The 17,279-nt window shown below is 42.8% G+C and overlaps 2 protein-coding genes across 2 annotated transcripts; one reads left to right on the top strand and one right to left on the bottom strand.

Annotated features, from left to right (window-relative positions):
* The first annotated feature begins 409 nt into the window (after positions 1-409).
* On the top strand, positions 410-1,915 carry wfdc2 (WAP four-disulfide core domain 2). The gene is made up of 4 exons (XM_040193053.2): positions 410-582; positions 771-914; positions 1,043-1,180; positions 1,268-1,915. Exons 1-4 carry the CDS (start codon positions 480-482, stop codon positions 1,399-1,401), a joined length of 519 nt encoding a protein of 172 aa, XP_040048987.2. The 5' UTR covers positions 410-479; the 3' UTR covers positions 1,402-1,915.
* An 8,732-nt stretch (positions 1,916-10,647) lies between these two features.
* Positions 10,648-16,959, bottom strand: pigt (phosphatidylinositol glycan anchor biosynthesis, class T). Its single transcript, XM_040193050.2, has 11 exons — positions 16,443-16,959; positions 15,999-16,176; positions 15,745-15,872; positions 15,274-15,374; positions 14,961-15,135; positions 14,790-14,887; positions 14,224-14,380; positions 13,703-13,903; positions 13,317-13,482; positions 13,067-13,150; positions 10,648-12,970 (listed from the first exon to the last, which is right to left on the bottom strand). Exons 1-11 carry the CDS (start codon positions 16,861-16,863, stop codon positions 12,721-12,723), a joined length of 1,959 nt encoding a protein of 652 aa, XP_040048984.1. The 5' UTR covers positions 16,864-16,959; the 3' UTR covers positions 10,648-12,720.
* Between the last annotated feature and the right edge of the window lie 320 nt (positions 16,960-17,279).

Here is a 17,279-nt window from a genome sequence, read left to right as displayed (position 1 = left end):
CAAGTTCTTAAGGACAAAAGTCTGATTTTATCCACAGAATGAAAACAATGATCCCTGTCACGGATGCTGGTACAACAGCAAGAGGACAGAGAGAGTTTTCTGGAGTGATGCAGGTAACAAAACAAGAAAAGTTATGATGACTTGATAAAAAACTAGGATTGTCTCTTTAACTCCTAACATTTTACTACAATTAAACTTTAGGTATGAATGTTTTAAGGCAAAAGAAAAGAACAGTTTACTATTTGGCAACAAGACAACTTTGAAAATACAAACTTTGATTCAAACATGTTTTCCATGAAAAAACGAAACACTGCATTCTGGTCGTTTAGAAGCAAGCGATAAGGGGAAAGTGCAGCGATGGGAAGGTAACTCTACAGGCGCAGGGACCTCGCGTCCTGCGGCCTGCGGCTCCTCGGTGTGCAGGTTGTGTGTGAGGGTATTTGTCCAAACAAGAATACATTCTTGTGTCTAGAAGTAACATGGAGCAACGCGGGCCGGCAGTTTGTGCACTGATCTTAGCACTCAGTGCCTTTGTGCACCATGGCACAGCTACTGCTGCAGAAGCAGACGGTAATGTAGCAGGTACGTATGTTTTGTTTAATGTATAATCTGCAATTTTATTGTTTTCTTCTGAAAAAAAAAAAAAGTTGGTGCTTAAGTGGGTTTCATTCCACAATCGTGTTTGGCAACAAGACCCCTTCGGTCCTGTTGTCCAGCCCGTCTGTCCGTTGTGGTCACATCTCTTCTGCTTCACTGCCTCTTTCTCTCAGGAATTCTTCCAAAACGAGGCCACTGCCCACGTCTCCTTAATGTCGTCCCATCACACAAAGGGTGTGCGTGTGATGAAGACTGTCCTGCTGACCACAAATGCTGTGTCTTTGATTGTGGAGCCGTCTGTGTCCCACCTGCTTTTAGTAAGAGCCACGATGTTGAACTTTTGCGCAAGTGAACTGACTCAAGTCAAAGGAATGGAGCACGGACAGCTAGTATAATTCTAGTCGAATCTCTCTTTGTACATATTAATTCCTCTTTTTCCCATCAGCCAAGCCAGGAGTGTGTCCTCGCAGACACTGGGGCTCCGGACCGTGTGCTGAATTTTGCTCCAATGACAGTGACTGTCCCAGTGATGAGAAGTGCTGCCACAATGGATGTGGACATGAGTGCACTGCACCATACGAAGGTTGGATTTGATCAACAGTGGGTCAAACATACTATTTTGGTGGTGGTTGTTCATTAAACGTCGTTACATTTTTTAACGATTTTTCAGTGAAGCTGGGTCGCTGTCCCAGTCCCCGGGGAACCCCCATGTGTGCTGAGTTCTGCCATCATGATGGACAGTGTCCAGGAGAGCAGAAGTGCTGCAAGACGTCTTGTGGCCACGCCTGCAGCGAGCCCTGCTGATTGGACAGCGCAGCAACTAGGCTACAAAAACAGAAACGTATCATTGTGTCACTTTTTCTTTTACCATTTTCTTATGTTGTGGTTGCACAGTTTGGTGCAATATTTGATTACTGGATTGCACAAAGTGGAAGTCTTTGTGAACGACAGTAAATCTCCTTTAAATGACAGCATTCTATGTTTTTGTACTTTAAGTACACACACACACAAAACAAATTGTTTTATACCCTAAATATGGAAGAGCAAGAACTTTGGAATAGCCTGCAGGATGGAAATAATTGGTAGTGTACTAGTCATAGTCTTTAAAAGACTTTTAGTATTTTGTGTTCCTCTTGATTAGTTTGAAACTTGACTTACTTTGATGCCGATACAATGTTGATCAGTATTTCTGTATTGATTGACTATATCGTATAAATGAATCTAATGAAAACACACTGTACTTGTACATCAGTTGCTTGTAGCCTAGGAGCAATGTGTGCTTTAACCAATAAACATGTTTTCAGAACCTAGAAAATTATTTTCTATCGACATGTGAGTCTTGACTTTTAGAAGTTGCTTTTATGGGGTTTTTATGCGAGCCAAAAAAACAAGTGAAATATGCCAACAATGGAAAATGCTTATTGGCAGAAAACAAGACTATTTGAAGAGGTGGCCGAGAGCGTTTGTCGCTGTTGCACCTCAACCACACACATCTACAAATCCAGCTCACCATGATGTTTCATAATTTTCATATATTACCGATCACAAACATCTGTGCTAATTTAAGTGTAGGCTATGTCACAGAAACCTGCGACGAGCCTCTAATCGTCAAAGAGATGCACCCTAAGTTGAGAAATGACTAAATATGAGGAATGTTGCTTTGCTTTTATTTTGGTTCCAAATTGTTGCCAGACGTGCAGGGGTGAGATTCGCTCACCGGCCAAACACAAAGACTTCTGTGTGTATGTTTTTCTCAGAGTTTGCCAGAAGTGGGGCCACGTTTGTTTACATGAAAATGTGGGCACTCACTGGGAAGTAATACAGCTTCAGCGCCGGTGCAGTTTAGAGCGATGTACCCTCCTGCACTGCTACTTATTCTTACTAAATGATCGAAAGATGTTGGAGTTAAGGCAATAAAAAACACTGGTTGTTTCACACACACAGTAACATTTGCGTATAAAAAAACAGCTTTTTATTGTGTTTACAGCAGCATTACCAAAAGAACTGAGAGACTATTATGTGATTCTTGATTGAATTGTCAAATAAATAGCCATGCATGTTATTTACTGTCACAAAGCACACTAACCTGGTATGTGTGTTTCTGTAAGAAATTTTAAAATACATTTGTAGAGTTGGTTTCAACACATTTTGAGGTGAATTGAGAGATGTAATGTACGTGTAGGATGTACGCTCAGTGGAGATAGTAGGCATTTATTTTCAAAACACTCAGAATTACATTTTTCACACCTATCTAAAATATGTGTTATCATGTTCTCATAGCCTTAAAAGAATAATCTGCAATAGTATTTGCTACTAGATCTTTAATTGTCACACAAGAGGTAGATATTGCATTTGAGAGTGTGTCATAAAGGGAAATATGCAGACAACTATTAATACTTGCTGACACGTCTTCATTTTATCTTTTGTCATATTTTGTCACACTGCCATATTTCTCTTTCCTTGGTTCCATTGTGCGAGCATTTCAATCTGCTATTGTTCATCGCCATCCGTCTACAATCCCGTCTTTGGCAACAATAGAAAAAGGCTCCAGGTTTCCGTAAAAAAAGGAACCCTTAAAAATGGGAAGATTTCCCACAACTCCAGTCGGGACCACACCTGCTTCAACTTTCACCTTCAGTCACACAGAACTGTCTTTTCCCATATTCACATGTTCTGCATTCACAGCCACCAGTGAAACTGATAGCATCTACTTTATTTCAAGGACGTACAATAACAGCCACTAGCCAAGCCTTGTTACGTGAATACATAGAGGAAAGTGTCCAGACATATTATTCCATGATTGAATTGAAGACAGGAGGGGAAAGAATGTGTGTGCTTTACTGTTATATTATATTTATGAATATATATCGATATAAATTTACATATGGACATATACATTGGCTACCATGCTTGCTACAAGTATTGCAGTTGAACGTGTAAATTGAATGGCCTCCGTGCCGGGGACTAAAATGACCGCTCTCTGCATCTTGCATATAAGAATCCTTTGTATTCACCCTGTTTTAAGGTGTGGTGGATAACTGCCAATCAAAATATATTGCAGCTTCTAAGAGAAAAAACATATATACATATATATGTTTTGTATATAAATGTAAATTAACAATACATTAAAGTATTACCAAACCATTTACATTATTAAGTGGTTCCTGTTCTGCTGTAATCATGTTTAATTATATTATATATAACATTTAGTTGGAGCGGCATGGTGGTGTGGTGGTTAGCACTGTTGCCTCACAGCAAGAAGGTCCTGGGTTCGGCTCCGCCCAGTGGCCTGGATTCTCTCCAGGTTCTCCAGCTTCCTCCCAGAGTCCAAAGATGTGCTCTTGGGATCAGGTTGATTGGTGACTCCAAATTGCCCGTAGGTGTGTGAATGTGAATGGTTGTTTGTCTCTGTGTAGCCCCGCTGTTGGCTGGCGACCAGTCCAGGGTGAACCCTGTCTATTGCCCAAAAGTTGGCTGGGATAGACTTCAGCCGCCCTGTGTGCAGGATAACTTTTATTTGACTTCAGTAATAATGTGGCTTACAGAATGGTGGGAGATTTTTTTGTCTGATGAGATTTTAAAGTGGAGACACCCACCCAGAGGTCATACAAGGCACTGCACTTTGTTTCAATAAAGATAATAGGAGTGCAGAAAAATTGATGCAATATGATGCTATATGACAGACATGACTTAACACAAATAAAAACGTATTCCTGCAGTGCCCAGATCAACAATAAATAGAAATGGACTCCATGGGCCCTGCATCCAATCATTATTAAGCCACATCATAAAGGGCAGGAGGCCTTTATGCATTGTCTCATGATGGCGTTCAGCATGTTAGCGGCTTAGTCGGTTTGCTGGTGTGGTTCATTGAATCAATGATTAATGAAGGTAAATGCAACCTTTTTTTGTTTTGGCATTATTCAGCGACGCCGATAAAACAGTGAGAGAGGAGGAGATTATTGCAAAGAACAGTTGAGCTCCCAGAAACAACAAAACTAAGCCTTTCGATTAAGATTTCTGTTCCCTTTAATTTATATTTTGTGAAATTAGGTTAGTGTCTGTAATCCTCTCCCTGTCTTCAAAGGGCCAACATATTTTCATTGCACATGAACTTTATTGATAACTGGTCTGCAGCGTGATGCAGATAGAGTAAAAATGTCAGCTGATTGTCTTTGCTCTTGATGATGGGCAGTAACAACAACATTAAGACACTGACAGTGTTTGTGACTGTCAGATTTTAAGAACATGAAAAAAGAACATGAAAGAGTTTTCATGTGACTCTTGATTACACCAATAGATGGCCACAAAGGGTCAAATCAAGAGCGCTCCGTGCTTTGTACGATATACGTATAACAGTATTAGGACACTATCTTTGATCTTTATATAGTGTATTCAAAGTGGCACCTTCCATTAAGAGGACAGCTGAAGCCATGAGTCAATATTAATACACTGCCTTTAAAACGTAAAACTAAAAATATTTTCCAATTAATTTTGTATTGATTAGGTGTTAAGCTGTTAGAATTGCATGTTGGTCAAGCTCCCACACTTTCTATAAATCAACGCATGCAACATGTAACAACCATGTTATGCAAAAATTCAATGTCTATGCACACACACACACACACACACACACACACACACGACTATATTTAAACTTTAGTTATGGATGTGTGCAGCATTTCTCCAGAGACAATTCTATCACAAAATGATTTCGTTTTTTCAGCTATTTACATAAAGGCAAAACAAGACATTATTTCCACAGAAAAAACATTGCATCATAGAAAAAGTCATTTAGGAGCAAGCGATAAGGGGAAGGGGACCTGCTGTCAAATCTCCTGACAGCAGAGATGGGAAGGTAACCCTACAGGCACAGGGACCCTGCGTCCTGTCGCTGGGCTCATCGGTGTGCAGGTTGTGTGTATGTGAATTGTACACACATTACATTCTGATGAGAAAGAAGCAACATGGAGCAACACTGGTCAGGAGTTTGTCCACTGATCTTAACACTAAGTGCATTTGTGCACCATGGCATAGCTTTCCCTGGTAATGTAAAGTATGTTTTGTTTAATGTATTTATTTTTATTTATTATTATTTTCTTCTTGTGTGTTTCATTCCACAATCATGTTTGGTTACAAGACCCCATCAGTCCTGTTCTCCAGCTGATCACATCTCTTCTGCTTCACTGCCTCTTTCTCTCAGTTTTCTCTCTCTGTGTTAATGTGTCCCACCTGCTTTTAGTAAGAGCCACAATGTTCACCGTTGACGTCTAGTGAAAGGAATCGAGCATGGACAGCTAGTACAATCTCAGTAAAGCTCTCTTTCTATATATTAATTTCTTCTCTCTTCTTTTTCCATCAGACAGGTGTCTTCGCGATTACGTGGTCTTCGGACAGTGTGAAGAATTATGCTCCACTGACAGTGACTGTCTCAATGATGATAAGTGCTGCTCCAATGGATGTGGACATGTGTGCACAGCACCATACATAGGTTGGATTTGATCAAAGTGGATAAATAACTATTTCGGTGGTGGTTGTTTGCTAATTCTTTTTTTTTTCACGTCTCGTCAGTGAAGCCGGGTCTCTGTCCCGCTCCCCAGGGAATCACCCCCTGTGCTTTTTTGTGCAATCATGATGGACAGTGTCCAGGAGACCAGAAGTGCTGCATGATATCTTGTGGCGTCATGTGCCGCGATCCCTACTGATTGGACAGCACAGCAACCAGGCTACAGAAACGTATCATTAGAAAATAGCGCAAGAATTATAAAATAACCTGCAGGATGGAAATAATTGGTAGTGTACCATTCATAGTCTGTAAAGACCGACAGATTGTTGATTCGTTTATTGCTTGACTTTGATCCCAATGCAGTTTTGGTCAGCATTTCTGTTACACTATTGACATTGTATGATCTAAATGGATGAAAACACACTGTGCTTGTTAGCCTAGAACCAATTTGTGCTTCAACCAATAAACATTTAAGTCTTGAATTCTAGAGGTTGCTTTTTATGGGCTTTTTAGGCAAGCTTGTTACGCCCGGCCTAGGGGAGCCGGAGCGAAACATACCAAAGAGTCTCCCCACCTCTCAAATTAGGACCAATGCTTTGCCAGCAGCAACACCAAAGCCTCCTTTTCAATAGTGCTGTAACTCAGTTGATGTTTGTTAAATTCCTTCGAAAAATAACACACGGGATGATCAATAACACGATCATCTTCCTGCAAAAGAACAGCGCCTGCCCCATGAGCACTGGCGTCTACCTCCATTTTGAAAGGACACACAAAAATAGGTGCCGACAGGACAGGCGCGCTGCAAAGAAGAGATTTAGCAGAATCAAATGACTCCTGACACACAGTAGCCCAAACGAATTGGCAGGAGGGGCTTAACAAACTTGTGAGGGGCACCACCACACTGGCGAAGTTCTTACAGAAACCGCGATAGTAAATGCACATCCCCAGGAATCGGCAAAGTTGCCGTCGCGTCCCCAGCACAGGAAAATCCAGTATGGCCTGGATTTTGGCAGATAAACAGTGCACCTGCCCCACTTGTTTCCCCAGTTAGGTAATTACCGCTTTACCAAACTCACTTGGCCAGATTTAACGTCAATGAGGCACCGCCCAAGTGACTGAATGCGTCCCGTAAGGTATCCAGATGCTCAGCCCACGTGGACGAATAACATACAATATCAACTAAGTACGCCTCACAATTCTTAACTCCACAAAGAACCCTACTCATCAACCTCTGAAAAGTGTCTGGAGCATTTCTTAATCCAAAGGGCATGACGGTGTACTGCAGAAAATGGTCAAGGGTTACAAATGCTGAGACCTCTGCCGCACGTTGGGAAAGGGGCACCTGCCAGTAGCCCTTGGGGAGGTCCAGCTTAGTGACAAACTTGACTGACCCAACTCAATCCACGCAATCATCCATACAGGGAAGGGGAAACGAATCTGGCGTTGTAACTGCATTTACCTTGCGTTACAAAAATGAGGTGTTTGGTCAGATATTGTGACCAGAAGGGAAGGGGAACTCCACGGAGCTTGGTATTCACAAATCCGTTCTCCAGGAGATACTCAAGCTCTTTCTGCATTGCAGGCCGCTTTGCTGGATTAATCCGGTATGAGTGCTGTTTGATGGGCTTGCTGAGCTCCCTTCAGAGTGAGCATGGCCCAAAACAACAAACAAAACAATCTGTGCAGGTCACCTACCTTCCCTAGACCACACAAAGGAACAATCAAAAGTACAAGTATCTTACCTGTCTCCCTATCCAAAAACAAGAGAAAACATGGTCAAGCAAAAGGGGCTTCTCCCCTACCACTGACAACACCCTTGCTAACCCCACCACCCAAAGATCTGTGCGATGCAGCATGGCCCGGTTGGAAGCTGGAGAGACAGGAAACAAGGCCCGGCTGGCTCCCACAGGATCCTTCTTATACACCACCACAGAGCAAGGCAAATATATAACAGCACCCCCCTCAGGCAGGGAGGTGAAATGCAACTTTTATATGACGCTCTGAGACAAAACGTACTGGATCCTGGAAGAAGTCGTATAGAAGCAAGTGATTATTGGAAGGGGGCCTGCTGTCAAATTCCAGCTAAACCACTAAAGTGCAGAGATGGGAAGGTAACTATGCAGGCACAGGGACCCTGCGTCCTGCGGCTCCTCAGTGTGCAGCTTGTGTATAAGTGCATCTCTCCAAACATGAATACATTCTGATGAGAAAGAAATGGTGCGCCGAAATGGTGGATCGAGCTCTCTGAAGACACCAGAACCGCAGAGAGCCTTCACATCTTCCGCCGCAAACTAAAGACACACCTCTTCAGACTCTACCTCGACTAAAGACTAACAAATTGTAGCACTTAAATTGTACTTCTAACGTCACTCATCTATAGCAAATTGTAAATTGGCTTTTTTGAGGAAATTGCACTGTCTTGTTTCTTGTTCTCCTGAGTTTGTACCCTATGGTTGAATGCACTTATTGTACGTCGCTTTGGACAAAAGCGTCCGCTAAATGACATGTAATGTAATGTAATGTAATGTGATCAGACAATCATAGACGATGACAGGACCAGGCAGGAAGTGAAGTTGGGGGAATCTTTGGCGGCGACAGTAAATTGTTCTCCATCAATGTTGTTATGATGGCATTTTATGTGCCTGTACTTTAAAGACGTACAACAAAAGAAAATACAGCAAGAATAATAAAATAACCTGCTAGTTGAAAACAATTGCTACTGCACCATTCATAGTGTGTAAAGATTTGCAGATTGTTGATTAGTTTAACACTTGACTTACTCTGATGCCAATGCAGTCTTGGTCAGCATTTCTGTTACACTATTGATATTGTATAATCTAAGTTGATGAAAACACGCTGTACTCGTTAACAGTTAATTCAAACAATAATCATCAATCGCGGCACGGTGGCATGGCGGTTAGCACTGTTGCCTCACAGCAAGATGGTCCTGGGTTCGATTCCGCCCAGTGGCCTTTCTGTGTGGAGTCTGCATGTTCTCCCTGTGTCTGTGTGGGTTCTCTCCAGGTTCTCTGGCTTCCTCCCACAGTCCAAAGACATGCTCTGGGGATCAGGTTAATTGGGGACTTTAAATTGCCCGTAGATGTGTGAGTGGTTGTATGTCTCTGTGTTGGACCTGCGATTGGCTGGCGACCAATCCAGGATGTACCCTGTCTATTGCCTGAAGTTGGCTGGGATGGACTCCTGCGACCCTGTTTGCAGAAGAAGACTCAACAGGTCTCTGTGACATATTAGGCTATGTCACAGAGACCTGTGTGATCTGTGTTCTCTGGCTGTGCATATCCTGCACGGTGACTTTGCAGTAAACAATGATGCTTTTCTTTTTGTTCTGTATTGTTGACAGATGTGCAGGGTGAGATTCGCTCATATATATATATATATATATATATATATATATATATATATATATATATATATATATATATATATATATATATATATATATAAATATATAATATAAATCTTTTGAAGGGTTACATATATTTTTGCCATTATAGGCCACTGATTGACTCTCAAAATCAGACCATATTTAAATGTTCATTATGAATGTGTGCAGCATTTAATTCTTCCAGAGACAATTCTATGACAGAATTAGTCTTCATAATGTTCTTTTTCATCTATTAACATTACATTACATTACACGGGCAAAACAAAACCACAGTTTGCTAGTTGGCAACAAAGGAAACTCTCAAAATGACAAACTATGATTCAAACATAATTTCCTCCCAAAAACGTACTGGATCCTGGAAGAAGTCGTATAGAAGCAAGTGAATTGGGGGAGGGGGCCTGCTGTCAAATTTCAGCTAAACCACTAAAGTGCAGAGATGGGAAGGTAACCATGCAGGCACAGGGACCCTGCGTCCTGCGGCTCCTCAGTGTGCAGCTTGTGTATAAGTGCATCTCTCCAAACATGAATACATTCTCATGAGAAAGAGGTAACATGGAGCAACTCGGGCCCGCAGTTTGTGTGATTTTAGCACTCAGTGCCTTTGTGCACCATGGCATAGCTACTGCTCAAAAAGGTGGTTATGTACCAGGTACGTATGTTTTGTTTAATGTATAATCTGCAAGTTTATTATTTTCCTCTTGTGTGTTTCATTCCACAATCGTGTTTGGCTACAAGACCCCTTCGGTCCTGTTGTCCAGCTGATCTGTCCGTCATGATCACATCTCTTCTGCTTCACTGCCTCTTTCTCTCAGTTACTGTGTTAATGTGTCCCACCTGCTTTTTTTTTTTTTCACGCATGGACAGCTCGTGCAATTTCAGTCAAAGATCTCTTTGTATATATGAATTAATCTTTTTGCCATCAGACAAGCCAGGAGTGTGTCCTCTCAGTCACCGGCTCTTCGGACTGTGTGTTGAATTATGCTCCAATGACAGTGTCTGTCCCGATGATCAGAAGTGCTGCTCCAATGGATGTGGACATGTGTGCACTGCGCCATACAAAGGTTGGATTTGATCAAAGTGGACAAATAACTATTTTGGGGGTGGTTGTTTGCTAATTCTTTTTTTTTAATGTCTCGTCAGTGAAGCCGGGTCTCTGTCCCCCTCCCGTGGGAATCAGCTTGTGTGCATTTTTGTGCCAACAAGATGGACAGTGTCCAGAAGAGAAGAAGTGCTGCACAACATCTTGTGGCCTCGACTGCCGCGATCCGTTGAGGAAATCCCCCAGAGACTAGGCTTCAAAAACAGAAATGTATCATAGTGTCACTTCTTCCTTTACAATTTTTTAATTCATGGCAGCACAGTTTGGTATGATATTTAATCACTGGTTTTTATAAAGTGGAAATCTTTGGGGGAGACAGTAAATTGTTCTCCATCAATATTGTTATGATGCCATTTTATGTGCCTGTACTTCAAATATGTACAAAAAGAAAATACAGCAAGAATTGTAAAATAACCTGCAGGTTGGAAACAATTGGTAGTGTACCAAAACACACTGTACTTGTTTTTCAGTTGCTTCAAACAATAAACATGTTTCAAGAAAGATATTTCTCACAGTGCTGTTTATCCAGGCTACAGGTTGCTTTTATGCTTGGTAAGAAAAACAATTGAAAAATGCCATCAATGGAACGACTATTTAATGAGGTGGCCGAGAGAATTTGTTGAAATTGATTTTTCAACCATGTGTGTACTTGTCTTATCACAAACATTTGTGCTAAATGAAGTGAAGGCGTACACTCAACAGGTCTCTGTGACACAGCCAGCTATGTCACAGAGACCTGTGTGATCTGTATATCCTGCACGGTGAGATGACAACGTTTCAGCGAACAAGATGCGACCAAATACGTGGAATAATGCTTTTCTTTTCTTTTTGTTCCATATTGTTGACAGACGTGCAGGGGTAGTGTTTACCGGCCAAACACAGATACTTCTGTGTTTGTTTTTCTCTGAGTTTGCCAGAAGTGGTGCTAAGTTTTTTTCACAAAAAACGTAGGCACTCACTGGGAAGTAATAGAGCTTCAGCTCCGGTGCAGTTTGGAGCGACGTCCCTCTTGCACTGCTACTTACTAGAACTAAATGACCGAAAGATGTTGGTTTATCTTAAAGGCAATAGAACATAGTTATGCCACACACACACAAACATCACTCAAATATTCCCACTCTGCACACTTTTCCACAGCAAGTGATGCATAACGTCTTTTAGGCAGACAAACAAACAGTTTAACAAACAAGTGCATGGCAGTAATTAATGATAGTTAAATATTTTCCACATTGACAGACATCCATTGGCTATGAAACTGCATTGAACAGATGGGTTAACAGTCCAACCAGCCACAGGCCGTCGTTACCTGTGAAGAGATCTGCAGACAATCATATTTAACATTCAAGCATGCATCCAACAAGTAAAAAATAAATGTTTGGTAAGAGGGCTTTGCATTCCCTGTGAAACAAATCGTTTCGGATGAATAATGCAATTTCTTAGAACAATTAAAAAAAAAAAAAAAGGCTTTAGAGTTAATTGTTAGTTGGAACAGGGAAATATATGCTGTCATAAGCATCATGCAATTCAAGGAAATGTCACATTCTGAGTAACTAAGTAACTGACTTAAAAAGTTATTGTATGTATTTATTTATAGTTACTAGCAGGAACATTAACAGATCAAGCAGTACGAAAACAAAAGTTTTTTCTATCTGAGCTCTGAGGCGTTGCAATGTTGTGTGAGACCATTAGTCTCATACTTAACGTGATAGTAACATCAATTTAGCACTCGTAGGAACACATTGTGGCGTAATTATGATGAAATAGAGTAATGGCTTTACACATCCCAAGAAACAATCAATCAATCACACCAAAACCCTCCGATGCAATCACCACAGCAGCAAGCTGCACAGTTTGGGTTCATTGTAGAACAAAAACAAAGCTCTTGCTTTCCATCCAAGTGGAAAAATGTCTGTTTTTTCTTGTCCATAGTGAGCAGGAAAAGAATCCTGCAAAGATTTATGTTCAAAAACTTCCTCAAGTTGACCATTTAAAAAAAAAACATTCATACCAGTGCTTGACTCAGTTCTTCCCTGAATATCCCATGTTGGCCAGTGGTTTTTACCAGAAGGGACAACTTCCTTTCCACAAGTAGAACCAGTTGGCAGATATTTTTCAGAGTGGCGGCACGCCCCTCATCCTGCGGATGATGTTGGCTAGCCGCTTGGCCAATCCCGGGCTGGGCTCTTCTATCTGGAAGCTGCGGGTCAGCAGGTTGTACAGGGAGCCGTACCCCACAGCCACCACGGTGCAGGTCAGGCAGATGACATTATAAGGCATGCTGAAGTCTGGAGTTGGAAGGTTAACCAGCAGCGGCTCAGTGTAGACGCGCATAAAGTAGCTGGACTCTTCCTTGCAGGGGAAACTGGAAGAAGAAGTTTGAGCCATCAACCTTACTGCGTTCCTCTTTAGGAACTCAAAGAACTTGTGAATGAGGAGCAACCCTCAGCTATATACTTACAAGCTGCTGAAAAGAGGCTGTTCCCGGGTGCTGTTTGTATCCATGGCGACAATGCTTGGTACCAGAGAGCTGATTACGGAGGACCTGAAGGTTACAGAAAAATAACAAATACAAACCATGCACTCTTTTCTCAAAACCATACAACTACAACTGGTGAGAGGACATGCGAAGCAGCATCTGTGCTGCTTCTTCTTCTTCTTCTTTCAGCGACCTCTGTAGATCAGTCTGAGAATGACTGCGTGCTGCATACCCGACATAGAAGCCGTGGTTGGGATCAGGTGTGTATTCGGTCCACTTGAGCAGAGCCCTCTCAAACTGCACTGTGACCTCAGTGACCGAGTTTGGAGGAAGCTGGACCAGCATCTCCAGCAGATGGGGCCTCACACGGTCCTTGGAGGGCTGGTAGTGGATGTAGCCTGGCGGGGGAAGAAAGACACCATTGGACACTATTCTAATGTTCATTCACAGCCATTTGTAGTCTGCACCGTATTTAATGCAGCACATTACTCTCCAAAAGACGGCCCACTACACTTGTGAGTGGCTTTCACTCATGTGTTATTAGAGACAAAAACTGTTATTGTTAATTACAATCAAAACCCACAATTATGCACACAGATCCCGCTGGAAGTGACTCACTGGGCTTGTTGTCCTTTCCCTTGCTGGTGACAGTGAGGGTGTGGATGTAGAGACGGAGGTACCAAGGCACGGAGTCCATCAGCAGGACAGGGAAGCCCCTGTAGGGGTGGTTGTTGTACATCAGCGTGTGAATCTCTCCGGTCTGAAGCCCGTAACCAGCGACGTAGCGCTCAGCGTGGAGCAGGGGACGCAGCATGTCTCCTGCGGGAGAGGGATTTAATGGCCGGTCATGTGGGAGGAATTGTTGCGGAGACAAGAAATACAATAAAATAAAAACACTGCCAATGTTGAGAGTTGGAGAATATGATTAATGACTTTATTTCATTTGAAATTGAAAATTCCGGTCTGAAAAAACAGAACAGAATGAAATGGGGGATGGCAACGCACACAAAGACCACACACAGAATATTGCTCACCAGATGTAACCGACGGAGATGTTAACACGTTTCTATTAACTCCATGTTGTTCCTCTCGTTGCATTTGAATGATTACCCTACAGTGTCTCATGCTCGGCCACTCACCCTCACTGGATTTCCAGCGGATATGCAGGTTAAGGGAGCGCACGGTGCCAAAGGTGATTTGTTGGGTCAGGTCGTAGAGCGAGAAGGTCCGTCTGTCCCCCAGCACCATTGCCTGGCTCAGCAAGTGCGTGGCTGGGCTAACCTCAAACTGCTCACCCTGAGGAATGACATCAAACGTATCTTGCGCTGCACTTCTCCATACATGTCCTGTATCTCTAACAGATCGTTCGAAAGCGTTTCCCACCTCATTAAACATCTGCAAAGTCAATCGGGAATCTTTGGGGATTCTAAATGTTGCATCGTTTACAGCCTTTTTTGCTTGCTAGGTGTGCTCTTCCTCACCGCATTAGTCGGCGCGTTGCATCGTGTCTTTGCAAGCTCTTAAATAAACAGCTCAATGGCCCAACTTAAGGTAACAAAAGAAAGCTTTAAAAGGGAACCATTAAATATCTCTTCCTTCATACGTCTTTGACAGGTCAGTAAAACGAATCCTTTTGTTTTCTTTGAAGTTTGCATTGAGGGAAATAACTCAAAATAACATATAGAGCAGAGGCTGGGAGTCAAACCTGAGGGTCGTCTGTGATGTCCACGTAGATTTTACTGGATGAGGCCAATGGACAGGCTTCCGTCAGGGTCCGAGAGAACATCTTAAAAAGAGACCACTCTGAGGGGACAGAAGGGCTGAAGTTAACCGTTTTCTACTTTACCAAACATGCCTCTGGAGAGCTTTTGCTCACCTTGTTTGCCCTGTCCAGGGGTGTGCAGGTCGAAAACCACATTCAGCGTCTGTCTCAGCTCCCAAGACTTTGTTTTGCACTGCCAGTCCTTACACACAGGCCGGATGTGCACGGCCTGGGAATGAAAACTGCTGTGGAAGAGTTTCTCCGACTTCAACAGCACGGCAAGACCAGCCTGCAACATGGACACATAAAGAAACAGAAGGAGGAACTCAATGCAAGTTTGTAAATATCATCTTGATTGACATCGGTGTTTTCTTAAGAAAGACAGAAATAAAGAGACGCTCTCACACACACACACACACACACTCACCTTGGATCCACATGGCAAGAGTTTCTTCCAGGGTGTTAAATTCTCAGTGCAAACAATCTCTCGTGGGAGGGTTGCATAGCGAAGAAAGCGATGGTCTGTCACTTCACGATCAACACGATAAACAAAATCAGTCGATTAGTTGATACACTGAACGGTTTATATAACAATTTCTATATATAAAATTGAATGATCGTTGGTTGGGCAAATGATTTCCAATTAGATGTGGATGTTTTCACAACAATGGCAGCGTTTTTTCTCATATGTATTTACAAGGTCTTAATTTTGAGGGGGGAAAAGTTGTTTTTTTTCCCCCCAAAGGTTGCCTTGCTGAATTGATAGAATGTGATCTATGGCATGTTCAAATTTGTATGTGGTGTCATAATTAACATTAATGTTGACATACAATTTCACCTTGAAATTTAAGGTTAATAGCAGAAAGCTTTACTGGAGATAACAGAAGGCTAATTGTACCGTTTCCTATTCCCAGCGGTTTGAAAGACGCACTGGGCTGAACAGTGTTGGTGGAGTCAATGAAGTTAAGGGAAGCGCAGAAGATCCCGGACAAAACATTCGTCAGCTCCTTCCACGTCTCGTCGACACTAAAAAGAAAAAGAGAAAAAGGCAGGAAATGAAGCAGAAAGGGTTTTTCCCTTTTATAAATCCACAAAAATCGGAATATTTGTTTCCATTCTGGTGCTCTACGGCCACCAGAGAGCCGTACTTACTCCGTCACCGAGTCCTGGAACCAGACCCAGAGTTCAGCGCCCGGCGGGGACGGGAGGAAGGGCTGCCCCCACTGCATGGTCCTCCAGTAGCCCTGCGTGAAGGAGATGTGCAGCTCTCGCACGGAGAACTTGGAGATGACCTGACCCAGCGACTTGGGGAACAGCCGGTAGTGGGACACTGCGAGGCAACACAAGATTGCGGTGAGCAGGTTTGAAAACCACCTCCTTCTCGTTAAGTTCATTTCGCCAAGTGTAGAACTTGACCATCACACGTCAGACAAAAACGGGAAAACGAGAGATTTCCTTTTGTGACGAGCCATGTAGAATTTTAAGACATTTTAATGTCAATAAGGAGGAGGAAGTATGGTCAAATGTGTAACCTAAAAATCGTATCGATCGTATAGAGAAATGTGTGGATCGAGCTGTCAGCAGACGTTTGCTCACCTTTGTTTCCTGTCGTGAAGTCCGTCTCCCACAGGGTGCGGAACTGGAAGCTGGCATAAATATCTCCGGAGTGAAGCGGTCTGATGACCAGTTCCTCCTGGAAATCGTCTTTAGGTTTCGGTACCGAGGAGTGGACCTCGAATGTTGGGGCAGATGTGTCGGGGGCAGATGTGTTTTCGGTTTCCACCTCATCCCGAGTCGCTTCCCACCGCCTGTCCTCCTCCTCTTCCTCCTCCTCCTCCACCACCGTGGGCTGCTCGGCCATTTGCTCCGTTGATCCGGTGACGCTTTGTGGATTATCGACCCCAGTGGCACGATGATCACCCGCTGGTGTCGTTTCTTGACTTTCCGCGATGCTAAACAGACACAAACTACAGAGAACAAGCAGCAGAGCCGAGCGGCTGCACCTGTGGGCTGCCATCTTCCTTCGTCTGGAGATTCACTTCCGCGTTATTTCGTCATCGGTGGATCCGGCCAATGAGCGGCGTCCCCATGTGTTCCTGTGGCTGCGAACCGTCTTTGTTTTAAGTAAAAGACATCGCGTTGAATTACATTTTACGAGAAAATTCTTATATATGATATTTATCTGGTTAATTCCAGGAAATTACACTAAGCAGGGATACTTGCTTGATGTCTTGTGATAAAGGTCGTTTATTTTTATGCCATAATAATAAACAGATTTGACTTGCTTTCCAGGACCATTTTAATAGACCACTCGGAAATGAGAACACATAATTCATACCCCCATATATACGTGTATTAGTGCACAGAACATATACATCATCAGTTCAGTTGACCTGTGTCACATGTTCACTGGTGCATTCTAACTATCCAATG

The sequence above is a fragment of the Gasterosteus aculeatus genome, chromosome 2, assembly GCF_964276395.1.
Source record: "Gasterosteus aculeatus chromosome 2, fGasAcu3.hap1.1, whole genome shotgun sequence".
NCBI classification, from domain to species: Eukaryota; Metazoa; Chordata; class Actinopteri; order Perciformes; family Gasterosteidae; genus Gasterosteus; species Gasterosteus aculeatus.
The sequence above is the reverse complement of the archived record's forward strand: the minus strand, read 5'-3'. Positions and strand labels throughout refer to the sequence as shown.

What these genes read in the sequence shown, in the direction of transcription:
- wfdc2 (XM_040193053.2), top strand. Translation starts at nt 480, where the DNA reads ATGGAGCAACGCGGGCCGGCAGTTTGTGCACTGATCTTAGCACTCAGT. An exon ending in CTGTGTCCCACCTGCTTTTA is followed by an intron (nt 915 to 1,042) that starts GTAAGAGCCACG and finishes TTTTCCCATCAG; the next exon opens with CCAAGCCAGGAGTGTGTCCT. An exon ending in GTGCACTGCACCATACGAAG is followed by an intron (nt 1,181 to 1,267) that starts GTTGGATTTGAT and finishes ACGATTTTTCAG; the next exon opens with TGAAGCTGGGTCGCTGTCCC.
- pigt (XM_040193050.2), bottom strand. Translation starts at nt 16,863, where the DNA reads ATGGCAGCCCACAGGTGCAGCCGCTCGGCTCTGCTGCTTGTTCTCTGT. An exon ending in ACATCACAGACGACCCTCAG is followed by an intron (nt 14,381 to 14,789) that starts GTTTGACTCCCA and finishes GTCATTCCTCAG; the next exon opens with GGTGAGCAGTTTGAGGTTAG. An exon ending in CCGCTGGAAATCCAGTGAGG is followed by an intron (nt 13,904 to 14,223) that starts GTGAGTGGCCGA and finishes CCTCTCCCGCAG; the next exon opens with GAGACATGCTGCGTCCCCTG.